Below are 27,982 nucleotides of genomic sequence, written 5' to 3' on the forward strand. Positions count from 1 at the left end.
TCACCCTAGACTCAGATCTTATCGCTTCCAGCTCCTGTCGAGCGGCGGCCAATTCTGATTGCAATCCAGCCATGACATCCGCTAGCGCAGCCCATGGCGGGTCCAGGGATGAAACTGGTTTTGAAACCGGAGCAGAAATTGTATTCGTAGCTGAATCCACAAAACATACTGTACAGGTGGTATTGTTACAGACATGGCAGGGAAAAAGCTTTTTTGGTTTTGCTGGTGCCTTACTCATTATGCAGACAGACAATACAATACAATACACAAAGACAGACAACTTGCACGACTCAGTAAAATGGTATTAAGGTGTGTCATATATATATTATATATATATATATATATATATCTGGCCAAGAGCAGTGCACGTGGCCACTACTATATGAAACCTGATCCCAAATTCCCACGAACACCCCTGCGCCTCCGGTGGAGTAGAGATGTAGGACAGGAACGTTCTGGAATCACATCAGGAAGACAGGAAGCATGGTTAAAATGGCTGCCATGCCTCACAGCGCAGGGTATATTCAACAAGTGCAGCAAACCCGGTAATATAGGCTTTAACAGCCTATGTCATTAATGCTCACCCCCTTTTTGCAGCCCCCCGCTAAAGAGTATCCTTCCCCCCCTTCTGCTCCCTCCCCTGTGGCCAGTGTACCGCTGTCTGAGCGGGAGTTACCGGGGAGCGGGTCCGCGATCGGGTGCAGGGAGCCGAGGAGCGCTGTAATGGAGAGCGGTCCTGCAGCGGCGGCCGGCGGGTGTGAGCGGCGGCCGGAGGGGTCTTAGCGGCGGAGGAGCGCGGCGCTGATCGGAGCGGTTGCCGGGGCGGCCAGTTAGGAGAGGCAGGTGCAGCGGCGCCGGCTCTGAACATTGTCCCCACACAGCGGGGCGGCAGCGTGCGCTGACCGCCCCGTCCCCCCAGCATACCTGACTCCAGAAGCGATGGCTGTGACGGGGCTTCTGTCTGTAAGCTCCGTCCAGCTGTAGCAGCAGGCTTGTGAGCTGCGTGTGGCTGTGAGGGTGCTCTTTGCGAGGACCGACACGCCATGCGCTGCTCCGTGCAGCGGCACTATCCCGGACCCATGTTTTTACAGAAACTGGGAAGGGATGTGCTTAAGTTGTAAAAAAGAAAAAGAAAAATGAAAAATTAAAATCAAAATCAAAAAATATTCACAAAGTGTGGCAGCCCCACACCAGCCCTGTTGCTCCGATGAGCACAGAAAAAACACTGAGGTACTCTGGGATATGGAGGGGTGGAAAGTTCTAAATTTGAATATTCAGTGCCCTGTTCCTGCGGAGGCCGTCCATATCCCAAGAGTACTCCAGTGACCCCTAGTGGATGAAAAAGAAACGTGGATTTCTCCGCAGTAACCTTAGAAATCCACGTATCCAACTCAACCCCAAAGAGCCATTCTCCAGAAAAGGGGAGAGATTTCACACTGCGCTTGGACTCTGCGTCCGCTATCCATTGACACAACCACAAGGCCCTGCGCGCCGACACTGCCACGGCAGAGGTCCTAGCATTACTATTGCCCATCTTGTTGAGCAAGTCACACAGGACACGTGCTGTGTCCTGAATGTGTTTCAGGAGAGTCACCATAGTGAGCATAGGCATATCCCCGGAGAGGCCCTCCTGAATTTGAGTAGCCCACGTATGAATGGCATGGGTCATCTAGCAACCCGCTATGACCGGCCTTTGCGATACACCTGCTGCTGTGTAGATAGACTTTAGCGTAGTCTCTATTTTTCTGTCCCCAGGGTCCTTTATGGTAAAGAAGCCTGGGGCAAGCAGCACCGCCTTTTTAGACAGTCGAGAGACTGATACGTCAACCCCCGGGGTTCCTCCCAGAATTTCCTACCTTCAGGAGCAAATGGGAAAGTGTGCAAAAATCTTTTTGACACTTGGTATTTTTTGTCTAGATTTTTCCAGGCTAACTTAAACAGGTCATCTAACTCTGCAGAATCAGGGAAAGTGACATTAGGCTTGTTCTGGGTAAAGAAAAACTACTGCTGTGACGCAGCGTCCTCTAGAGGGAGTTTTAACACGTCCCGTATAGCCAGAATGAGGGGTTCAATACCCTGAGCATAAGTGGAATACTCACTAACGGTATCCAAATCCTCCCCATCCTCCTGTACATCTTCATCTGAATCAGAGAGTAAAGCAGGTATACCACGCTTTTGTGGTCTTGAGTTAGAGAGGGGGCTGTGTAACATTTGCCCTGGCAGCTAGGTTTGCAACAGCCTGTTGTAGCAGCTGAGTTTTTTGAGCATTAGCAGTGAGTTGTGATGACATATCAGACATCATATTTTTAAGGGCATTTAGCCAGGAAGGCTCTTGACCCTCTCCCCCACCCCCTCACTGAGTTGTGAAGATTGGCTGCATTGTTCGCAGGATACAGAATCAGATCATGAGAGAGAATCTGGTGTGGCATACACTGCATAGTTTGTGTTTACCTATGTTCACAATAAAGCACAATCACATACACAGACAAGTAATAACTAGCAAGCCTGTCCCTTACTGTATGCGAGAGCGAGATAGAGAGAGGACCAGCACCTCCCAGCTACACAGCCCCAAAGAGGCTGTAAGCTGTTATAATCACAGTGAAACACCTGATTACAGTCCCTTATAGGACACAGATCGTGTACACTAACAGCTCTCTCCCTTTGCTACACCCTGTACCAGTTTTACAGCGTTTTCTGAGTGTCAGGAGGAGCTGTGTGTGCCTGCTGCTGCTGTAAGCAGAGGAAGGCACCAAAATATCACTGGCCCCGCTCTGAGGTAGCTCCGCCACCCCCCCTTCTTCTCCCAGTGGCGCCGGAGCTACAGTGTTTTTTATACTGGCACAGTCCCCCAATTAGGTTAAAAACATCACACAAGAGCTAGTTTAAGCTACCGCTAGTCAGTGTACACAGGTACACTGGCTAGCGGTGGCTTAAACTAGCACTTGCGGGGGGGGGGGGGGGGGGGGCTGGTTTGTACTCACCACGGTCATCACCTTTAGGCTATTGTTAGGGGTGTACGGTGTGCTGCTATTGCGACAGCTAAGGCGCAGTGCCCTGCTGTACAAACCACCTCTCAGGACGGTGGTCCTGCAGCGGGGAAGGAGCTCGGTCACCTCGCAAAGGAGCTCGGTCACCTCGCAAAAGCCAGTGACCGTTTCCCCCCTAACTCCCACGGTGCAGGTATGCTGTTGCCCAAACAGCATACTGAAAATAATAAAAGTTTAAAAGAAACTGAAGAAAACACTCAAGGAGCTACAGAGATGTGCATCCTCTCTTGAGGGCACTTTTTTCTAAACCGCCTGTAGGAGGAGGCATAAAAAAGTGCACTGGTTCCATTGGACCCCGTCTATACACCATCATACTAAGTTTCCCCAATATCGCTTATGGATGCTAGAGAAACGTTATTACCCTAGGGAATTGATGCATGGTTACATAGTTAGTATGGCGGAAAAGACAGGCCCATCAAGTTCAGCTATCAAATCATTAAATTCTTATTGCGTTGATCAAGAGGAAGCTGGCAAACCCCACTGCTACAGGCACAATTTAGGCACAATTTAGCTCTACTGGTAAATGGCACATACAGATCTGTGTAAATTGTATGCTAAATGGGAGAAAACCTTTAAAACAACCAATCACTGTTCTTCCTCTTACTGCCAGAGGCAGGAAATAGAGATACCCAAACATTAGGAGTGGAAGAAGGGACTCTGGGTGTCTCATACAGTAAACTAGACCATGTATTTGCGGGCAGTGCCGGAAGCCAGGCTTTATACTGCCTTATGATAATATGATATTACTCTCGGCCAATGTGGGGGTTTGTGTATGTGAATTTTACGCCAACCGCCGCAATCATCATTATCAGTATGGGCACTTGCACCAGTTCCATGCTAGGTGCAAGGACACATCAGAAAGAGGATTTCCTTCCCTGTATGAATGAGCATCATACTAAGGGGGTAATTCAGAACTGTTCGTAGCAGCAAATTTGTTAGCAGGTGGGCAAAACCATGGGCCTAATTCAGACCGGATTGTAGCCCCCCCCCCACCAGAAGTACAAAAGCGCTTTTGTACTTCAGGAGTAGCTCCCGGCCAGCGCAGCTTTTGCGTGCTGGCCGGGAGCTACTCATTGCTGCCCGGGTTGCAGCGGCTGCATGTGACGTCACGCAGCCGCTACGGCCCGCCACCTGCACAGTCCGGCCACAAAATGGCACGGCGGCGTTTTGGCCCGCCATGCCGCCCAGCGGCTAAATCTGCCTGTCAATCAGGCAAAAGTGATTGCTAGGCAACAACAGCCGTCAGCCATGTACCGGCGTGAACATGCACACTTCTGACCTTATCGCTGCGATGAACGGCAACGTGCAATCAGGTCATAATGACCCCCCATGTGCACTGCAGGTGTGGCAGATATAACATTTGCAGAGAGCTAGATTTGGGTGGGTTATTTTGTTTCTGTTTATGTGCAGAGTAAATACTGGCTGCTTTATTTTCACACTGCAATTTAGATTTCAGATTGAACACACCCCACCCAAATCTAACTCTCTCTGCACATCTTATATGTACCCACCCCCTGCAGTGCACATGGTTTTGCCCAAATGCTAACAAATTTGCTGCTAGGTCTGAATTACCCCCTAAGCTCTACACACACGTCCACAAGTTAGGACAGTTCTAGGTTTTTTTCGCATGGTCAGTGCCCAGTTCCAAGCCCAAAATGCACAGGGAGACAGATTCAGCCATATCTCTGAAAGACCGAGAATAGGACGACATTCGCAACAATGTGTACATTAGAATCTGTGCATGTGCTGTATGCTAAAGGCCCATACACACTGGCCGATATACCGGCTGTTCTAATGAACACGGGTCTGTCGGCCAGTGTGTACAGGCGATATGTCCGTGAACTCCATCTTTCACAGACATATCGCGTCGGCCCTGCAGCACAGCCGATGGCCAATATTTCTACCGATATACTGGCGCATCACTGTGTGCACACACGCTGCGGCAGCCGGCGGTGATTGACAGCTGAACTGGGTGGGCGTGTGTACACACCCGCCCAGTTCATAACGCCAGTCCCCGACGGATCGGGCAATGCGTATGCACAGCATACTGCCTGGTTCGCCCATAGATATATCTGCAGATCAATTGATCTGCAGATATATCTATCAGTGTGTACCCACCATAACACTAGCCATTTGTATCCACAAAGAAACAGCAGACTTACACACGCCCGCCCAGTTCAGCTGTCAATCACCGCCGGCCGCCGCAGCATGTGTACGGGGGGTCGGCCGACCGCCCCGTACACACACAGCGACGCGCCAATATATCGGTAGATATATTGGCCGTCGGCTGTGCTGCGCGGCCGACGCGATACGTCTGAACGACGGAGATCACAGACGTATCGGCCTTACACACTGGCCGACGGACCCGCGATATATCGGCCGTCCAAGAGAACGGCCGATATATCGACCAGTGTGTACGGGCCTTTAGAATCAGCCTCATCATACTGAAATCTGTAAAAAAAACGAGTTTTATGGTAAGAACTTCCCTTTGTTAAAACTCTTTCTGCGAGGTACACTGGGCTCCACAAGGAAAGACATAGGGGTGTAGAGTAGGATCTTGATCCGAGGCACCAACAGGCTCAAAAGCTTTGACTGTTCCCAGAATGCACAGCGCCGCCTCCTCTATCACCCCGCCTCCCTGCACAGGAGCTCAGTTTTTAGTTAACCAGCCCAATGCAGTAGCAGGAAAAGAGACGACAACGGTTAGTAGCCACATACAACACACTCTCACGACAGGAGAAATGTCAGCGGCTAATGCCATACCAACTCAAAGAAGCTAAGTGCGTCAGGGTGGGCGCCTTGTGGAGCCCAGTGTACCTCGCAAAAGAGTTTTAACAAAGGTAAGTTCTTACCATAAAACTTGTTTTCTGCTGCGGGGTACACTGGGCTCCATAAGTATAGACATAGGGGATGTCCTAAAGCAGTTCCTTATGGGAGGGGACGCACTGTAGCGGGCACAAGAACCCGGCATCCAAAGGAAGCATCCTGGGAAGCGGCAGTATCTAAGGCATAGAACATTATGAACGTGTTCACAGAGGACCACAATTGTTCAAGGGGCGCACCACGGCGGGCCGCCCAAGAAGGTCCAACAGACAGAGTAGAATGGGCCGTAATGTGAGTAGGAGCTGATAGACCAGCCCTCACATAAGCTTGTGCAATCACCATTCTAATCCATCTGGCCAAAGTTTGCTTGTGAGTAGGCCAGCCCCGTTTGTGAAATCCAAACAGCACAAAGAGAATCAGATTTCCTAATAGAAGCAGTTCTCTTCACATAGATACGGAGAGCCCGTACCACATCCAAAGACCGCTCTTTGGGAGACAGATCAGGAGAAACAAGTGCCGGAACCACAATCTCCTGGTTAAGGTGGAACGAAGAAACCACCTTAGGTAAGTATCCGGGACGAGTCCTAAGAACCGCCCGGTCACAGTGAAATATCAGATATGGGGAACTACAAGACAAGGCACCCAAATCCGACACTCTTCTAGCTGAAGCAATAGCCAGCAGAAACACCACCGTAAGGGAAAGCCACTTAAGATCAGCTGAACCAAGAGGTTCAAACGGAGACTCTTGTAACGCCTCCAAAACCACTGACAAGTCCCAAGGAGCCACAAGAGGGACATAGGGAGGTTGGATACGCAACACGCCCTGAGTAAAGGTATGCACATCAGGTAAGGTCGCAATCTTTCTCTGAAACCACACCGACAAGGCAGATATTTGAACCTTGAGGGAGGCCAGAGGCAGGCCTAAGTCCAGGCCCTGCTGAAGAAAGGCCAACAAACTTGGACGCGTCATAAATGTTAGATGCGCACCAAACAAAGAAAGAATGCCAGGCCCTATAGTAAATACGAGCAGAAGCCGGTTTCCGGGCCCTCAACATAGTTTGAATGACCGCCTCAGAAAACCCTTTAGCCCTCAAGACGGAAGCTTCAAGAGCCACGCCGTCAAAGACAGCCGGGCTAGGTTCTGGTAGACACAGGGGCCCTGAACGAGGAGGTCTGGGCGTTGTGGAAGTAGAATTGGACGCTCTGACGATAGACCCCGCAGGTCTGAGAACTAGCGCCGTCTGGGCCACGCTGGAGCTATGAGAAGCAGAATTCCTCTTTCTTGCTTGAACTTCCGAATTACCCTGGGCAGGAGCGACACCGGAGGGAACACGTACGGCAGCCGAAACCTCCACGGCACCGCCAGCGCATCCACGAATGCTGCTTGAGGATCCCTTGACATTGCTCCGAAGACCGGAACCTTGTGATTGTGTCGAGACGCCATCAGATCCACGTCTGGAAGGCCCCACTTTTCCACTAGGAGTTGAAACACTTCTGGATGGAGGCCCCCACTCTCCGGCATGTACGTCCCGACGACTGAGAAAGTCCGCTTCCCAATTCAGGACTCCCGGAATGAATATTGCAGATATGGCCGGTAGATGGCGTTCCGCTCATTGTAGAATCCGTGAGACTTCCTTCATTGCCAAACGGCTTCGAGTGCCGCCTTGATGATTTATGTAAGCCACTGTGGTGGCGTTGTCCGACTGTACTTGAACAGGACGGTTCTGAATTAAATGCTGGGCCAGGTTCAACGCATTGAAGACCACCCGCAATTCCAAAATGTTGATCGAGAGGAGAGAGTCCTCCTTGGTCCACCGACCCTGAAGGGAGTGTTGCTCCAGCACCGCGCCCCAACCTCTTAGACTAGCATCTGTCGTCTACAGGACCCAGTCGGATATCCAGAAGGGATGGCCCCTGCACAATCGTTGGTACTGGAGCCACCAGTGCAGCGACAGACGGACCTCCGGAATCAATGAGATCATGTGAGACCTGATCCGGTGAGGCAGGCCGTCCCACTTGGCTAGAATCAGCCTCTGGAGAGGGCGAGAATGGAATTGAGCATACTCCACCATGTCGAAAGCTGACACCATGAGGCCCAGCACCTGCATCGCCGAATGTATCGACACTTGCGGACGAGAAAGGAAGCAACAAATCCTGTCCTGAAGCTTCAGGACTTTCTCCTGAGACAAGAACAACCGCTGGTTGTGAGTGTCCAATAGCGCTCCCAGGTGCACCTTGCTCTGAGCAGGGACCAGGGAGGATTTCTTCCAGTTGATGAGCCACCCGTGGGCTTGTAGAAACCGGACAGTCATATCCAGATGACGTAGGAGAAGTTCTGGGGAATTTGCCAGGATTAACAAGTCGTCCAGATACGGCAGTATCCTGACTCCTTGACGGCGGAGTACCACCGTCATAACTTTGGTGAAGACTCGCGGAGCCGTAGTTAAACCAAAAGGTAACGCCCGAAACTGGTAATGGAGGTTGCCAATCGCAAACCTCAGGTATTGCTGATGTGACACTGCTATAGCAATATGCAGGTAAGCATCCTGTATGTCCAGGGAGACCATGTAGTCCCCAGGTTCCAAGGCCAGAACTAGAGAGCGAAGGGTTTCCATACGGAACTTGGAAACTTTCACAAACCTGTTCAATGTCTTGAGGTTGAGAATGGGCCGGGAGGACCCATTCGATTTCGGGACCAGAAACAGCGGAGAATAGTACCCCCGGCCCCTCTGAGCAAGAGGCACCTGTACTACGACTCCTGTATGCAGGAGGGTCTGTACCACCGAATGTAGTGTGTTTGCCTTTGTCTGGTCCAACGGGACGTCTGTCCGGCAAAATCGATGAGGGGGTCGGTTTTTGAAGGCTATGGCGTAACCTCGAGTGACGACTTCCCGTACCCAGGCATCTGAAGTGGTCTTCAACCATTCCTGGGTATACCCTAGAAGCCGGCCCCCCACCCAGGGGGAGGCCCGCCCGTCATGCGGCAGGCTTATCGGTCTTGAAAGCTGGCTGATGGGCAGCCCAGGCTCTTTTGGGCTTCGGCTTACCAGGTTTGGAAGTGCGGGCCTGCTTGTTGTACGCCTGACCTTTTGCTTTACCTGAAGGACGAACGGGGCGAAAGGACGTACCTTTAGCCTTCGACACAGAAGGAGCGGTACTTGGCAGACAGGCAGTTTTGGCAGTGGCCAAGTCAGCCACTATCTTATTTAAGTCCTCCCCAAACAGAATCTCTCCCTTAAAAGGGAGCACCTCCAGGGTTTTTCTAGAGTCCAGACCAACAAGACCAGGATCTCAGCCACAATATCCGGCGAGCCATGACTGATGTAGTAGAGGCCTTGGTTGCTAGGATACTGGCATCAGAAGCCGCCTCTTTAATATAGTGAGAAGCTGTGAAAATATACGACAAGCATCTAACTCTGGGGCCCATGCTTCAGTAGCCTCTGCAGCCCATGTTGCTGCAATAGCGGGCTTTTGTGCAGCACTCGCTTTTAGACAACCCTCCACACGTTTATCCGTAGACTCTTTCAGAGACGTGACGGTAGTGACAGGTAGAGCTGAGGAAACCACCATCCTAGCCACATGTGAGTCTACTGGAGGAGGCGTTTCCCAATTTTTAGACAGCTCTGGCACGAGGGGATAGCGAGCCAGCATCTTCTTTTGAGGCACAAACTTCTTTCCCGGGTTTCCCCAGGGTTCCTGACGTAATTCCACTAGGTGGTCAGAGTGAGGTAAAACTTGTTTAACCACCTTCTGACGCTTGAACCTATCTGGTTTCTTAGGAGGGACGGATGGCTCGGGATCATCCGTAATCTGTAAAATCAACTTAATAGCCTCCAAAAGATCAGGTACATCCACATGTGAACTACCCTCCCCCTCAGCAGTATCTGTGTCAGAATCTGTGGGGTCAGTGTAAGCGGCATCATCATCAGACGAGGTGTCAGTGACAGCAGTGGATTGTGAGGAGATAAGAGCTTGCTTAGAGGACCTCTTGGTCTTAGGCGAGCGAGGGCCAGACTTTTTAGTAGTCAAGGACTGGTTCAACTTCTTCAATTGAGCAGACAAATTATCCACCCACGGCGGGTTAGCTGCAGGTACCACATACGGTTGCACCAGCATAGGAGGTCCCATAGGGGGTGTTAGTTTAGTAACTAGCGTATGTAGTAGCGTGGAGAAAGTAGCCCACGGTGGGTCATTATGTACCCCCGTTGCCACAGTCCCACTGGGGGGCAAGGAGCCCCCAGAACCAGAGCCCACAGCTGCTATGGTCTCCTCATAGGGATCTGTGGCTTCAGCAACACCGGCAGTGTGTTCAGCCCCAGAACCGTTACCTTCAGAAGCAGACATGATATAACTTGCAGTATCAGGTAACACAGTACAATTGTCAGCAGCACAATACCTCTTACCCGGGTGGTCTTCAGTATGCCGGCAGTCGGGATCCCGGCGCACAGTATACCGGCGCCGGGATCCCGACAGCCGGCATACCGACACTTATTCTCCCTCGTGGGGGTCCACGACCCCCCTGGAGGGAGAATAAAATAGCGTGGCCGTAGCGTGGCGAGCACAGCGAGCCCGCAAGGGGCTCATTTGCGCTCGCCACACTGTCGGTAAGCCGGCGGTCGGGCTCCCGGCGCCGGTATGCTGGTCGCCCGGAGCCCGACCGCCGGCATACCGTAGTGAACCCCTCTTGCCCAAACCCCTGCGCAGTGTAGTCAGCACAAGCAGGGACACAGGAGAGATATGGTGACTAAAATCACAAAGAAAAACACGCATTAAAGTATATCTTGTGAAAATTCTATATAATTATAAAACCTGACGCACCAAGCCCCCTCAGGTTATAGAATATAGGGATAGCAAGTTGAGTGAGAGACACGAAATGGAAACCACTCAGCAAGCTAATGCACACACACATAGTCACAGTTATACAATGCAGAGGTTATTCCTAACAATAATACTGCACTGGACCAGCTTATGTATATAGCTATGTAGTCAATAGATATAACACTGCACAGTAAGAACTGGATGTATATCACAGGGTACTTGTACCAGAGAACCCTGACTAAATGCACTCTTTCTTAACTAACACTGTCTAATTGACATGTAGAATACTTAAGTGTCATGTAAAGTCACAGCGCTGTCAACCAGGCGGCTTTCCAAAGGAGGATTTGCCCAAGCAGTCGCAGGAACAGTGTAGCTGAGAGAAATGGCGCCCACACACTGACAGGGAGTGAGGGAGAGACAGATATGCAGCTCCAGGGCGGGAACATTTGCTGGAAATGGCGCCCTGGGGCTGGGGGAGGGGCTCCAGGTCTAAGCCTTATCCCCTCTGCTGGCAAAACCACCAGGTACTGCGGGCTACACACAAAAAGGGTTTTAAGAGAAAACCTGACCTGCAACCATGCCCTGGGGATCTAGTGGGATCGCCTGTACTGCCACAGTGTCCACCACCAGCGCGCGCGGCCCGCCTCCCACCGACCGCGCCGGATCGCGATAAAGCACGGGCCCCACGAGCGGGCCCCACTCACCACCTCCCGAATGGCGCGTCCACGCGATCCCGGAGAGCCCCCGTTGTGTGTGCCTGACTTAGAAGAAAACTGGAGCCTCCTGCTGTAGTTACTCGGCAACCAGGGCTCGGAAGTGTACAGCGCCGCTGGGGAGAGATGAAGCTGCAGCAGTGAATGTCACTAGACATGTACACACTGCTACAGCCCTTGAAATCTTCACTTATCTTCTCAAAAAAAAGCTCTTCTTAGGGCTGCCCAGAGCAGCCCCTCTATTATGTGCCTGCTATCTGCGGCACCAACTACAAAACTGAGCTCCTGTGCAGGGAGGCGGGGTTATAGAGGAGGCGGCGCTGTGCATTCTGGGAACAGTCAAAGCTTCTGAGCTTGTTGGTGCCTCGGATCAAGATCCTACTCTACACCCCTATGTCTATCCTTGTGGAGCCCAGTGTACCCCACAGCAGAAACATTTATTATTCGGTCCGCTTCTGGAACAGGAACAACTAGGAATCATTTTTCAATCCCAGCTGCTGCTGGCGAGCCTTTTACGACACTCTGGCAGTCAAACAGTGACCGATGGACAAGTGGTCACCAAGAGAAGTAATGACAAACTAGCAAGGCTGACAGAGTGGACAGTACATGTTTACATGCCGTGAAATGTTGTAAACCTGTACCTGGATTTTTTCCCTCACCACGAGAAGGGCGGGCTGTAGGTTTAGGGAATTTTGTCCCTTCCAAGGCTTTAGCGGCGGCAGCGTGCTGAGCTTTCTTAATACTTGTCCCTTCGGCCTCCCAGTACTGGTCCCCGAGAGTGAGCTGCACTGTGAACATCTGCAGGGAGGGAGAGAGAGAGAGAGAGAGAGAGATAGACCAGCCAAAGTCAACACAAGAGTGGGCAAGGGTGCAAACATATAACAGACCCTTTACATATGGAAATATGGAGTCATGTGACTCTCCCTGTCAATGTTTAGGAGGAGAATATTAATATCTAACTCTGCTTATGTTACATTAGCATAACTCACCAAAGACTTTAAGATGGCTACCAATGACCATATAAACCTGAAGGGCGCGATTTACATAAACCACACAGATCAACATATCAAAATATCTGTACTCACCCACAAACTTCTTATTAGCTTGTACACTATGTGGACAAAAGTGATAGGACACTGAGAGCAAACAGATCAACAAGATTTGATTGACATCAGTAATTTGTAGGGCCACCATGTGCAGTGATTACTGCAGACACCCTTCTTTGCAAACTGTCCACAAGTTCCAAGACAACAGCAGCTAGTATGTTTTGCCATTCTGCCTTAAGTACACTGACCAACTGCGACACTGAAGAAGGTAGAGTCAGTCTAGAATGCACCCGTCGCTCCAATTAGTCCCAGAGGTTTTCATTGGGGTTAATATCTGGACACTGAGCAGGCCAGTCCATCTGGCCCACATAACTTTTGTATCCAATTGCATCCCCTCTACACGGTCCACGCATATCCTCACATATTTTCTTTTTTTCACTTTCCAATTCTCTTGACCCCGGGACAACATTGCTGTGTGACCATATCATACAGCCCACCAAGAACCTTTGCAATCTGGCTGTACCATTATGCAGTAGATAGCACCTGTCCTTATGTATCAATGACTAATTTCCCTATACATTGTAAGCTGGCGAGCAGGGCCTTCCTACCTCTACGACTGTCAGTTATTACCCAGTTTTGTTTTATCATTGTTGGTCCAATTGTAATATGCAACAGAATTTGCTGCGCTATAAGAAACTGTTAATAAAGAAATAATAATAATGAAGAATACCAGTCCAGCTCCGCCCTGGAAACATGACATTGCGCAGCCTACGATGATCTCCTTTTCAAACTCGGTTAGCAAATTATTTAATAAGTGCCCCTGTAATTCTTTATACCTACACAAACTTGTGTCTGCTGCAGGAGCACACAGCTTTGCTTGGGCACAGGGAGAGTCTCAGCAGTCACACAGAGGCTTTTATAAAATGGGATTAATTGAAAGTATCTTCAAATAAAGAGGAATTCAATTATTTTATGTTTCGTCCGCATGCCCGATCTCCCATCTAAAGTGACCAGAGATCGTGGTGCGCAATTCAATATGGCTTGGTTTTTTTGCATGCTGATCGCGCCCAGACAGATAGGCTTTATCCATGTAAAATAGCTAAATCCGACCAAGGTGCTGGGCGCGATAAGAAAAGTGCCATTTGAACAACCAAACAGGTCACTTTTCCCTAATTTCAGGGGGATGCGAGCTGAAATGCCGGCACTGGCAGCTGTTTGTGTCTGAACGGAGCAACAACTGAATTACCAACTGAATTACTCTATCAGGCGCCATCTAATGGCTGTCAGCACGTAACAACTGAATTCTCCCCTAAGAGTAAATATTTGATGCCAACAGTAATCATGCCTTTAATATACGCTCGAAAACCATAGTTAACAGTCAAAACCATAGCAAAACAAATAAAAATACAAAGCATTCGTGTAAACAATGAGCAGATGTACTAGTGCGTTGGCCAACTCTTTCATTGGTGTGATGCGGCTCCGACACCGCTCCCACTCCTGACAACACTGGTATATTCAACCGCTCTTTACTGCCGAGCACTTAGAGGACTCAGCGACACTAAGACCCTGCTCTGCTGGCGCCAGGGGTATGCTGGGTGCCGCACGACCATCAAGAGCTCCAGCCAGCATCCTCTTCAGCAAGTGGTTAAGGTCACAGGGCTGGATTGGGGAAAATCCAACTTGGCCGGGCCCCGTGCTCCTGCCACAGCCCCATCTCACCACATTGTATTGGGCCCCGGCTTCCTGCTAATTTTAGAGGTACCATGAAGGAAGAGGGTGGGGCGGAGCAGAGTGTACCGTGGGTATAATGGGGGATACTGTGTGTACTGAGGGGCTGGAGTGACTCATGAGGGGCTGCTACAGTGGCTGGGGGAAGTGAAGTGTATTATGTTAATCTTGCTTTTTCTATGCATTTTGTGTGTATCAGGTTTCCAATGTATTTTATGTTGGATCTGGATTTTTCAATATATTTTATACCAGGTGCGCTGCCTAGCGGCACTAGGCCATGCCCTATTTTTGAGTATGTCAGCTCTTTGACATGACCAAAGCTTTTTTCTTGGCTCTTTGGTTCTGGCTGGTTGGCCACCCCTATGCTAGTGGAAACCCCAGTTATTATCAATAAATTAATAACAGAAACACACTGACAAAAATAAACTGTTATCTTTTCATCTTCGAGAAGATAGACCAAGTAATAACACAACATGGGAACGATCAGTCTTCCTAGAATCTACAGCAGTGTTTCCCAACCTCTGTCCTCAAGGTACACTAACGGTACAGGTTTTAATGATAGCCATACTTGAGCACAGGTGATTTTACTACCGTCATTATTTTGATTTAACCATATGCGCTCAAGTATGGCTATCATTAAAACCTGGACTGCTAGTGTGCCTTGAGGACTGTGGTTGGGAAACACTGATCTAGACCCTCAATGATATGGGACTGTAATTTTTATTTTTATTTTTTTTAAGACAGGTTTGCAACTGACTTATAATTTCTAATTCACCATTTTTAAAATTCTTGCCATAGTCTTATACTTCCTCTACATACTTGCAGAAACTCTGGTGCTACCTTCGGTGTATTGTGTACAAGACCAAGTCAGCAAGTAACTGCTGAGCCAGATCATTTTATATATGTACAGGTAGTGTACACTGTGTGTCATGAAGAACAGGATTATTATACATTTGTAGCAGTAAATGACCTATCTTCTCTAGTCATTAGCTAGAACGCTCTCCTATAAATTCTCTATCTTGGCTGCAACCGAGCAGCCAGTACTGACAATCACATTGGTGCTGCAGGAAAGGGACCTAACCAATCCTTAGACATCCTTTTTTAATTAGATATCATGAAAAAACATGTTAGGGTATAATTTGTGCATTTAATTAACACACTTCAATCACCTCCCAGCTTGTGTGATTAGAACAAACTCATGACTAATATTTTATCTCATTTCATTCCCAGATTCAGCCAATACGGAAGACACCCCAAATGCACATCTGGGGAGCGTGGAACGAGGGATGAGGGTCTGGCAAGGTTTTGAGGTGAAGGGAATGAAGCAGACATGCAGGACATTTGTGCAGGGAGATGTGCAAGACATTGGATGATTTTACCCACCGGTAATGTACAACGTTCCATCCATTTGCAGATTCTTGAAAAGAGGGGAGGGGACTCAAAGCCCAAATGACCTTATATCACTTTATAGAAGACAAGTAGAATAAATAAATACCCACTTGTTTTGGGCGATCTTCTCCCACTCGCTCAAGAAGGCTGTAATCCTGCCAGCGTCCTAGTGGTATCACCTGGGAAGTGGGAGACAAGAGTTCTCCTTAAATGTAAACCTTTGTGTACTTATATTACACCTATATAAGCAAAATCAAGTCACTCCTCACCGGTACAGCTGTATTCTCACTCACACTATAATGGCAGAAAGAAAATTACATATATAATCAGAAATACTGCAAATTATATTCTTATAGATATTAGTTGACTAAATGATTATCTAAAATGTTGCCACTCTCCAAATTCTACTAATACAGAAATTGAAAGGTGGAATATAGGGCCGGATGCCACGGAGGAACTTTGGAAATGACACATCACAGCTGATGTAGGCTACTATTGCTTTGATAGGCATAAGGGTTTCAGATGGCTGCAACGACTTGTCCTAGCTGCTTCCACTTTTACTGATTCAGGGAGTATGTGGTAATCCACTGTCTCTCCATCAAGGATTCTTTCCTGGCTCTATTCTCTTCTAAGTGTCCTGTGTCAGACTGCAGACCTAATTCTTTATAATACAACTCATGTGCAGCAGTCAGTCTCACCTGGTGATATATCCTGTTCTGTAACTCAGACAACTATCATTTTACAGCACAGAATAGTCAATGGGGCAGAGAAAGAAAAGATAGATAAAATATTTTGCCACACTATAGGAATATGTTCCTCTAAATAAAAAAAGGAAGCACTCTACAAACAACAGGACATATAGCTTCCTAAGTTTACCAGGACACAAGCTCAACATGAGAAAAGCATCAAAAGCAATCTTGGGAGGCTGAATCTGTATGTCTATGGGTTTTACCCTGCCGCTAATCGATCATGCAGCATGAGAATAAGCTACTCAATTAATTGAATAGCTTAACGTGCGCTAACCCATTAATTCAACATAAAATTATAGAATTAATGGGTCTCCATGTGCATTAAGATGCAGAATCTGCATTTTAATGCAGATTTTTCCTTGCAGCTCCAGCATAACAAAAAAAAATTCCAATTAGAAGGAAATCTAGTTTTAAATTCGGACATTCCTGCCAAATAAAGCAACCACAAAAGCAGTCACATTAAATTTCTAAAATGTTGTGGAATTATGGAAAAAACAAAAAATAAGATCCAAATGCTTCAGTATACAAGCAGTGAAGTTAGCAGGATTCAGCATCCTCATCCCTGAATATGCTATTCTGATTGCCATCTAAATCAATTGGGCCAAAGTATCCCATGTACTGGATAGGTAAAAGTGCTAACTATTGTACACTTAGGCACAGGGTAATGCTTGAAAACATGCAATCCTGCTATGGTCTAACATTAAGAACAGCATTAACCGTTTAAAAAAGAATGGTGGGAAAAGCCTATATGAAACCATTCATCCTATTTTGAATGTGCTTTTCTGGCATCAATTAACTACGTAAAAAGAACAAAAGAGTGTTATTAGGGTGGCCAATCCCAGGCCATTTTTTCAATCCCGTGTATCGAGATTGAAAAATGGTCAGTCCGGGATTGGTTTGTTTCCTGTGTCAACGCCTAACCCCTCCCCCCGCACCGCACACATACCTTACCACCATGGTACCTGGGAGGACGGGTGGGTATCGTCCTCTGGATAGGCGATGTCTGTGCGGTGGGTGGCTGTCTGCGCAGCGCGACTTCTGATTTCATGTCAAGCTGTGCAGGGGGAGCTGGGAGGAGGGAGCTAGGCAGCGTCTGAACCTCCTGAGGAATCTCAACGCTGCCCAGCATTAAAACAAGCAAAGGACCGCCTGATCCCGAAATCCACGGGATTGGAGCTTCCAATTCTGGGATTGAATCCCAGACGATTTTTGGCCTAAATCCCGGGACCGGCCACCCTAAGTGTTATAGCAGCTGACAGGCAAGCAACATTCCACCAATCAGGAAACCTAAGCTCCCATAAAACTACATCCAATCTATAGCCGCACTTGTGGAACATGAACAGAAGAGGCAGGAAGGGGAAATTCTCATTCTTCCCATGAAAAACAATGCATTGACTTCCAATACCATATGAACAATCTCCACTGCTGCCAAGAAAATGGTCTTCAACATAAATGGTAAAGTAATCTTACAAAGCGAGTTAGAACAAAAAACGCCAAGATGGAGGTGCAGGATCTTAAGAAGTGGGATATACAGTACATGGTATAGTGGTTGCCATAAAAACCTTTAGCAGGCTGGTTGATACTGGTAAAAGACCATAAGACATCTGAATATTGAGAGGACTCTAGACCAATCTCTCATCCAAAACCTTGTGTCAAAAAAATGAAAACTGAAATATTACTCTGCACCAAGCTAAACATTCCCAGATCAATATTTCCAGACAGGCATGAAATAAAGCCTCTAAAGGTGCATATACACTTTGCGATAAAGTAAACGACATCGCTCATTTTGCCTGAGCGACGTCATTTACCATATCGACTAGTGTGTACGCTGCCAAACGACGAGCAATGTGCAGCCCCCGCAGGTCGCTGTCGGCCGTGCATGCAGCTTAATTTTGACTGTCATCCAAAAGCTGCATGCTTGGCCTGGCCGCGGCATGATGTCACTGAGCAATATTATTTGCGACAACCGCCCCGGCAGGAAGGGAACACAATAGGCGACGACGCTCATAGAGCACATCACCTACTGTGTGTACCCACCTTAAGCTTCTATCATCCTACAAACCAACTAGTGTCTAAAATAGATTCTTCAGATGCAGAGAAAGCTAACATGGAAGCATGACCAAGTGATCAGTACCACATGCGTAACACGCTCTTTTGGGCTTCCCTGGGGCAATCAAAATAACTTGTGCTCTTTGTCTCTGTATAAAGTGGTGACGGAGTAACTCAATAAAAAACGTAAGGGATCCTGAATTCCTATTGCACAAAAAAGCAAGTGCACCAGACAATATGTTAGATTATTTCTTATTAACCAGCACTAGGCTGAAACAGCCAGGGTTGGTGACAAGCAGCATGGGGTCCCTCTGCCATAATATTAACCAGCCCCAGACTGATTACCCCCTGGCTTTAATCCCTTTTTCTTTTCTTTTCTTTTGAAAGGGAAGGGGGGGTAGAACCGCTTCCCTAGGGATTCCGGTCATGGGCTATGCCAGTGGTTCCCAAACTGTGTGCCGCGGCACCCTGGGGTGCCTCAGGACACTAGCAGGGGTGCCTTGGATTGGTGGTCCAGGACCGACTCAAACTATTTTTGGTCAATGTAATAGACAAAACCAGTGCTTGTGGCTGCCAATTTATAAAATATGTGGACAAACAGAAGCAAATATTGTCCCGCAACACACTAAAGAAACGAAGAATGACACATAAACATAATTTACTTATTGTTTTCTAAAATTCTCAAAGAAACTTTTGGCCTAGGGGTGCCATGAAAAAATTATGATACTCTAGGGCGCCATGATTAAAAAGTTGGGAACCACTGGGCTATGCAGTCTAGGGCTGGTTGACATTATGGCAGGCTGACCCCACTGCACAGTCAGAAAATTAGGTCGTTAAAGGGGTTTCAATAAAAGATACAGATAGCCAACACAGTACCATTTGAATAATGGAAAATGAAAAAAGCATTATTGATGATGATGATGATGATGATGATAATAATAATAATAATAATAATAATAATATTTTAAAAAAAGTAATAATAAAACAACTACAGCACTATAACAATGAAACCTGGTTTTATTCTGGGTTGAAATAAGTTTTCCTATTTTGGGTAAAAAAAAAATCTCCTGCAATAATTTTACACAATGCCTAATGAGTGGTTAGCTATATTCTAATTGGTCAGCAATCAGTGTGCTTTTTCAGAAAGGACAATGAATGTGCAGCTTATATATTCAGGTTCCCTTTTCCAACCAAATGCCAAATGCTTTACTTGCCAGTAAAACAACCAATAATTGTGATGTAAATTTTACAGGAGGGCTGCTTCTTTCCCCAAAACTCCCCAGAGACTGCTTATATGGGAGTGGACAGGCAAAGCCCTCCCCTGATACACGCAAACCACATCCAGCACTCCAGAACAGCCTGGGCACTACATGTATGGCAGTGCTTGCCTAGGGGTGCCTTGGGGCACTTGCAGGGGTACCCTGGATTGGTGATCCAGGACCAATTTTTTTATGGCCAATGTAATAGACAAAAAAACAGTGCTTGTGGCTTCCCATCATAAAATCTGCGTACAAACAGAAATTAATCCTGTGCCTCACCTTATAACTAAACCTAAGGATGACATATAAACATACTTTCCTTAATTTTGTATTTTATTTTAAAATTTCTCAATAAGAAACTTTTGGCATAGGAATGCTTTGAAAAATATTCTGATACTATAGGGTGCAGTGATTCAAAAAAGGTTTGGGAAACACTGGTATGTGAGTTATATCCCCGTACAGGTTTCAGATCGTTAGCAGAGCACAGTGTAATACTGAGTGCGAGTGGGAAGTCATAATCATGAAAGTATTTGGTTATCATGACTGTAGTACCTCTACCCATATAATATCCATGAATAAGAGTCAAACCTTTGAATGAGCTGGACCTTGTTCACTGAGCAGCTTGTACTCTGGCTGGACTTTATTGAAACGGGCTAACTCATTCACTAGACACATCGGGGTTTTCTCTTTGGGGTTTGCCATGTTAGAAGACACTACAAGAAAAACAGAAAATAGAGACCATTGTATCAGAGTAGGCACTGAGCAATGTAACCAGGAGCTATCACAGCCAGACTATGTAACCAGGGCCGGCAACAGAAATCTTGGGGCCCGTTACACTGATATCACTGGGGCCCCCCTCCCCTCCGTCCCACTCCCTAAATATCCCTAACCTGCATGTGCCAATACCAGCATCACCAAATACAAGGCACTAGATTTGTGCATATACTGAAACACTGCAATAACATAGATGAAAAACACACAACAAAAGTGCACTGTGTCCGTTACTGGAGCACAAACACACTCATACACATACCTACATACATACACATCACATATACTGTATACACACACACACATACTGTGAAGCAGACATAGACTGTCCAGGAAGGACTCACTGTCACCACAGCTAGGGTGTCTCTCTCGTGTGTAGCACTGCGGGGGGGCTGCTGCAATCTTCTCCCTCCGAGTGTCACACACCAGTGGCCTGGCCGGCAGCGGGAGGTTGTGCACAGCTTCTGGACTGCTCCTCAGCGGAGGCAGGAGACAGGGAAGTGCCGGCGGGCCAGCGTCATGACGTCACGACGTTGGTGCCACGGTATGGGACCATACCAAGTGACAGGGTAAGGAGGGGGAGGCGCGGAAGGAGGTATTGCGGCTTCTGACTGGACACTTAATTTTTTAGGTGACTGGCTTCACTTCAAATAGGCAGTGCGTCCTATATTTTATTTCCCTGATTCATGGGGCCCCTCCAACCCTCGGGGCCCGGTACAGGTGTCCCCTTTGACCCCCCCTGTCGCCGGGCCTGTATGTAACATCAGAGATGCAGAACAAAGACCCCAGATTTATAGTGTATATAAATATAGATATTCTATGTCTGCAGCACATATACAGTGGGCACTAAAAGCCATACCTGCAACTGCACTGCCGGACGTCACAGATGGGGGCGGTAAAGCAGAGTTCTGGTGCGGTCTTCCTGCATGTTCTGAGGGCAGCGAGCTGGCAGTGGGAGGAATACTCAGAGTCTGTGGGAGGGCAGAGTGCTGGTTCTTGTTCAGGAGTTGACTCCCTGAGAGAGCGGCAGGTGTATTCTGAAGTTGGGACATATTCATTTCCATCAGAGCTATATGCTTTGCAGGTAACAGTGTTCAGTGCAGATTGGGGTTAGAAATGATCTGCAGAGACAAAACAAGAAACATTTAATTCAATTACAAATCTCCAGTAACCCAAGTAGCACATGCCTATAGACCCAGCACACCTGTCTAAACTGCAGCAGTAGTAGATTATAGCACATGTAGCTGTATCAGAACATATTATTACTGTATACCGTATATACTCGAGTATAAGTCGACCCGAATATAAGCCGAGGCACCTAATTTTACCACAAAAACCTGGGAAAACGTATTGACTCGAGTATAAGCCTAGGGTGGGAAATGCAGCTCTAACCCTCATAGTGCCAGATATGCCCTCATAGTGCCAGATATGCCCCCACAGTGCCAGATGTGCCAGATATGCCCTCATGCTGCCAGATATGCCCCACAGTGCCCGATGTGCCAAATATGCCCTCATGCTGCCAGATATGCCCCACAGTGCCCGATGTGCCCCACAGTGCCAGATATGCCCTCGTGCTGCCAGATATGCCCCACAGTGCCAGATATGCCCTCGTGCTGCCAGATATGCCCCACAGTGCCAGATGTGCCAGATATGCCCCACAGTGCCAGATGTGCCAGATATGCCCCACAGTGCCAGATATGCCCCACAGTGCCAGATGTGCCAGATATGCCCCACAGTGCCAGATGTGCCAGATATGCCCTCATGCTGCCAGATATGCCCCACAGTGCCAGATGTGCCAGATATGCCCCACAGTGCCAGATGTGCCAGATATGCCCCACAGTGCCAGATGTGCCAGATATGCCCCACAGTGCCAGATGTGCCAGATATGCCCTCATGCTGCCAGATATGCCCCACAGTGCCAGTTACTTACCCTCCGTCGCTCCCGCGCTGTTTTCTGAAGGAGGGACACGGAGGGCACAGTGCGCGGCTCTCCTGTGTCCCTCCTGCGTCTCCGGCGGCAGCGGCGTGTGTGTGTTAAAGGAAGTGCCGGTTCGTGAGCCAATCAGAGCTCAGGAACGGGCACTTCCTTTAACACACACACACGCCGCTGCCGCCGGAGAGGCAGGAGGGACACAGGAGAGCCGCGCGCTGTGCCCTCCGTGTCCCTCCTAAATACTGACTCGAGTATAAGCCGAAGGGGCTTTTTCAGCACAAAAAAAGTGCTGAAAAAGTCTGCTTATACTCGAGTATATATGGTACATACTTCATGCTCAGTTATACTCTCTTACTCAGGATCATTAATTGGTATAGTGAAAAATAAAAGGGGATTTTTGTCTTACCTGTAAAATCCTTTTTTCTGAGGCCATGGTTGACACTGGGGACAGTGGATATAGCTTCTTAGGGCTTCAGTCTGGGCACTGAGGAGTTAAAACATTTGAGTGCTGCCTGGGAGTCCCCTCCTCCCCTATACCCAGCCTGCACCAGGCCAGTCAGTTTATTACTATACAAGCCAGGAACAGGAAAGGAAGGCAGAAACATACAAGAAACTAACCCACACAGCCACGAGAGAAGCAGGAGAACACGCTCGCAAGGAGCAAAAAGGTGGGCGCCCAGTGTCAACCATGGCCTCAGAAAGGAGGATTTTACAGGTAAGACAAACATCCCCTTTTTTCCCCCTCAGCTAATGGTGTGACACTGGGACGTCCCAAAGCTGTCCCTTTACGGGTGGGAACGTTCCCGAGCTGTACTGAGGACCTGACACCCAAAAGCTGCATAAGCTGAGGCGAAGGTGTCAAATCTATAGAATCAAAGGAAAGCAGACTATGTAGCAGCCCTGCAAAGTTGCCCTGCTGAAGCCCCCCTGCCTGCGAGCCGCCCACGAGGTTCCAACTGACCTTGTGGCATGGGCCCTAACTGATGCCTGAACCGGCTTCCCAGCCAACAGGTAACCCTGACGAATAGTAAGACACAACCATCTAACAATAGTCTGCTTGGAGGCTGGCCAGCCCAGTTTATGTTCGTCGTAAAGGATGAACAAGGACTCTGTTTTTCATAACTCATTAGTGCGCTGCACATAGATACGCAAAGCCCTCACCACATCAAGAGTGGCCATAGCGTCAATATCACTTGCAGAATCCGAAGGAGTAAAGGCTGGAACAACAATTTCCTGATTGATATGAAATCTAGAAACCACTTTAGATAGATAATCCAGACGGGTACGGACAACCGCCCGATCGGGATGGAAAAATGGGCAGAAGAAAAAACGTTTTCCAAGTGAGCTAGCGAAGATCCACGCATTCCAAGGGTTAAAAGGGAGCCCTCTGGAGACTCCGAAAGACCAAAGACAAATCCCATAGGTTAACCGGTGGAATATAAAGCGGCTGGAGATGAACCACCCCCTGGAGGAAGGACTGAACATCCGATGAGTGGGCCACCCGTCTCATCACAGAGTGCTGAAACCTGAACCCTGAGAGAGGCTAAACGTAGGCCCGAGTCTAGTCCCGCTTTGGTTGAAGGCCAAAATTCTGGAAAGGAGATACTGAAACGGGTCAAAATGACGAGTATGACACCATCTAAAAAAGGTGTGCCAGACTCTGTAGTATATCCTAGCAGTGGAAGATTTCTGAGCTGCAATCATAGTGTCAATGACCTTAGTAGAGAAACCTTTGTTCCTCAAGACCGACCTCTCAATAGCCAGGCCGTCAAAGCCAACCGTTGAAGATCCGGATGTAGACAGGGACCTTAAGAAAATAAGTCTGGGCGGAGAGGGTGGCGCCATAGAGGAGCTACTGATAGGGCTAGAAGATCCGCATACCAGGCCTTCTTCGGCCAATGAGGAGCAACCAGGCTAGAGATCACGGTCTCCGATTTCAGTTTGTGAAAGACCCTTGGAAGAAGGACCACCGGTGGAAAGAGATACACCATCTGAAATGGCCAAGGTACCACTAAGGCGTCGATTAAGTATGCGCCTGGGTCCCTTGTGTGCGCTCCGTAGTAGGGAAGCTTGTGATTTTGTCGGGATGCAAACAGATCGATTTGTGGCAGACCCCACCATTGGACCAGCAGCTGGAAGACTGCAGAGTGGAGAGACCATTTGCCGTAATGGACATACTGGCAGCTGAGGAAGTCCGCTTCCCAATTTAATACCCCGGGAATGTACACTGCGGATAGGGCCGGTAGATACTTATCTGCCCACCGCAAAATGTGGCTTCTGTCATGGATGCTGGACTGCGAGTGCCGCCCTGGTGGTTTATGTAGGCTACTTGATTCTAAGCGAATGGTGATATAAGAGAGGACCCGCTTGATTCAAGGCCCAGAACACCACTCACAGTTCCAGTACATTGATGGAGAGTTGGCTCTCCTGAAAAGGCCACCGACCTTGGAAGGAACGATCTTCCACAACTGCGCCCCTCTCGCGTAGGCTGGCATCCGTCATGAGGACAACCCAAGTCAGTATGCAGAAAGAACGACCCTTGTTCAAGTGGGATGTCTGTAGCCAACAAAGGAGCAGAATCGTCTGCGATGTCGTGGAGAGTGATCCCAATTCCATAGAAGTTCCAATTGTATGGTCTTGAATGGAACTGTGCATATTCCGCCATCTTTCCCAACAGTTGCATGCAGAAGTGAATATATACCTTTTTCCGATCCAGAAACCTGCGAATCATGTCCTGTAAGGCTCTCCTCTTGTCGTCCGGGAGACAGATTCCCTGCACTTGAGTGTCCAATAGAGCACCCAAGTGTGTCATGCGCTGAGATGGCGTGAGGCTGGATTTCCACCAATTTATCAGCCAACCCTGTGACTGAAGAATTGTCAGCGTGATGTTGATGTGCTCCTGAAGACTGGCCTGAGACTGTGCCATAAGGAGAAGATCGTATAGCTATGGTAGGATGCGGACACCCTGTAGTCGCAAATGCACTATCATCACCTTTGTGAACCGTGGAGAGTTCGAACGGTAACGCCTGGAATTATTTCTTATGAATAGCAAACCTGAGAAACCTCTGGTGGCTTTCCCAAATGGGGATGTGCAGTTAGGCATCTTGGATGTCTAAGGAGGCCATACAGTCTCCCTGTTCCAAGGCCTCCATGATATATTTGAGGAATTCCATGCAAAATTTTGGAATCCTGAGAAACCTGTTCATTTTTTGAAAGTTCAGAATAGGACGGAATGCGCCGTCCAGCTTTGGGACGAGAAATAGATTTTAATAAAATCCCGTCCCCTGTTGGAGAACGGGTACTGGGACAAGGACCTCTTGAAGAAGTAGGTAATGTACTGCGTCCTGAAGGGCGTTCGTCTTTTCGAGGCCTGCTGGCAGTCCCGTGGGGAAAGAAACATCTGGGGGGGCCTGTCTCTGAAAGATAGGGCATATCCGCTGGACACTATGCCCAGAACCCAGACATCCGACGTAGTCTGCCCCCAGACCTTGGCGAATCGAAGACGACGACAGCCTACCCTGGAAGCCTCCAGGTGGGAGCCCAGATTGTCATCATATAGCAGGCTTCTCTGTTTGGTTGGGGGCCTGGCGCTTTCCTGACCAAGGATGACGACCCTTTGGTTTTGAAGTCTTGGTAGAAGGAGCCTCGAAGCGGTAGGAAGGTTGACCACGGGCCTTACCCTGTGGGCGAAGGAAGAAATGCGGTCTTGGAAGCAGCAACCTTGGCTACAATCTTGTTCAGTTCCTCACCAAAGAGAACATCTCCTGAAAAAGGTAAGGACTCCAATGCTTTCTTAGAATTTTCATCAGCATGCCAAGAGTGCAACCACAGTGCACGTCTAGCCACCACTGAGGCGGCAGAAATTTTGGATAAAAAAGTTCCCGCATCCAATACTGCTTCACCTAAAATGGTGTTGGCCTCTCTGATATTATCAACATATTTGATAAGATCAAAACGGTGCATGTTTGATCCGAGATCCTCTGTATACAACTAACCAGCTGCCAATTGCTAAGAAGACCCAGGCATATACAATTGCAGGGCATAGAGCTGTTCCAGCGTTGGAGTAGATGGATTTCAAGGACTGCTCAAGTTTCCTGTCTGTAGGTTCCTTCGGAGAAGTGACATCCGGGATCGGAAGGGTGGAAGACTTAACCAGGCGGGCTCCATGCACATCCACCGACGGCGACACTCCCATTTCTTCCGATCAGCTCCCGCCATGGGGAAGAAGGAAGAGTTCCTCTTGGTTACCAAAAACTTTTCCCGAGGATGAGACCAAGCTTCCTTGAAAAGGTCCTCCAATTGTGTAGGAGGAAAAGCAGATGGATCCTTCTTTTTCTTCTTAAAAGGAGGAGTCTGTGCATCAGGAGGGGTGTCAGTATCCTTAATTTGAAGGACTTCCCTAACCGCCTTGACTAGTGCCTCTACCCTGGTCAAACTCATCTGGCCATCTTCGGCGTGAAGGTCCTCTGAATCCTGAGGTTCTTCCCCCTCTTCCGAGCATTCCTCACAGTGGGATTCCTCCAACTTTATCAGGGATGGCAGAGAGGACTTTTTACTTCTGCGCTTAGATGAAGAACCCATGGCCTGCTGTAGGTAACTGGAAAACCGATTGTGACAACACCTGGACCCAAAAGGGCACAGCAGGTTGAGGTTGTGGCTGGGCAGGTAAAGAGTCCGCTCTAGTTGCGGCAACAGGAATCTGAAGTGTTCTGTTAGCTGCCAGCTGGGAAGCCAGTTCCTGCATACCCAAGGCCAAGGAGGCCGCCCAAGCTGGCTCAGATGAGTTGAAACCCCGCAGCAGGCTCGGCTGGAGGCTCGACAGAGCAGCGGTCACAGAGACCTGTGTGGCTTGTAGGATTGGGAGTGTCAAGGGCGGAGCCCAGGCGGAGAGAGCGCCCTGAGAGTGCAACCCATTGATAGGTAAAACCCTCTGGGGTTGGGGGCAGAGCTACAGAATCCAATCCCCTAAGGGACTATCCCCCGCTAGATAACGTCCCTGGTGGCCTAATGGTACTAAGAGGAGAGGACCCGGGGTGCCACTGCCAGGACTGCCGGAGCTGCTTCTCCTTGGTGGTGTGCGCCATAAGACTGGTCTCCCGCGCAGCAGGATACCTTACCATGAGGATCCGTCCCGCTTGCGGCTACTCCCGATGTCGGAGAGGTGCTTGGGCGGCTGGCTGTGCAAGTCAGGGACCCGGCGGCAGGACGCTTCCGCTCCGGAAGTGCAAGCAACGGCAGCGCCGACCGCGGCAGCCGCTGCTCTGTAAATAGATTAAAGAAAATAAAAAAAGTTATCAGGGCATTAAAGCCCTGCTCCCTGAAACGTGCTCTTTCTTATAGAGCACCAAGGAAAAAATTGACTGGCCTGTTGCAGGCTGGGTAAAGGGGAGGAGGGGCCTCCCAGGTTGCACTCAAATGTTTTAACTCCTTGGTGCCTGGACTGAAGCCCTAAGCTACAGTATACCCACTGTCCCCAGTGACACCATTGGCTGAGAGAAAAAAAAGTATGAATATTATCGCAAACAGCCTGTCTATATGGTCACCTTAAGGCAACATGGCTAGGCTGCAATCACAATAAGAGCACCCACATCTGTGACCACCAATGGGTCAATCCTATTAGCTCGCACCCTTCACAGGCTAAAGTCATCCCTAACTCG

The 27,982-nt window shown here is 48.6% G+C and overlaps 1 protein-coding gene across 2 annotated transcripts in view; it reads right to left on the minus strand.

The window, feature by feature from the left end:
* The window catches only part of STAU1 (staufen double-stranded RNA binding protein 1), a 140,128-nt gene that overhangs the window by 75,320 nt on the left and 36,826 nt on the right, over positions 1–27,982 (minus strand). For both annotated transcript variants that reach the window (XM_063958889.1, XM_063958890.1), the window contains 4 exons: positions 21,252–21,513; positions 20,210–20,334; positions 15,675–15,743; positions 12,043–12,199 (listed from right to left, as the gene is read on the minus strand). In XM_063958889.1, coding sequence (XP_063814959.1) covers positions 12,043–12,199; positions 15,675–15,743; positions 20,210–20,334; positions 21,252–21,456 — 556 coding nt within the window. In that variant the 5' untranslated portion in view covers positions 21,457–21,513. The remainder of the gene's footprint in view (positions 1–12,042; positions 12,200–15,674; positions 15,744–20,209; positions 20,335–21,251; positions 21,514–27,982) is intronic.

Source organism: Pseudophryne corroboree, chromosome 3, assembly GCF_028390025.1.
Source record: "Pseudophryne corroboree isolate aPseCor3 chromosome 3, aPseCor3.hap2, whole genome shotgun sequence".
In the NCBI taxonomy this organism is placed as follows: domain Eukaryota; kingdom Metazoa; phylum Chordata; class Amphibia; order Anura; family Myobatrachidae; genus Pseudophryne; species Pseudophryne corroboree.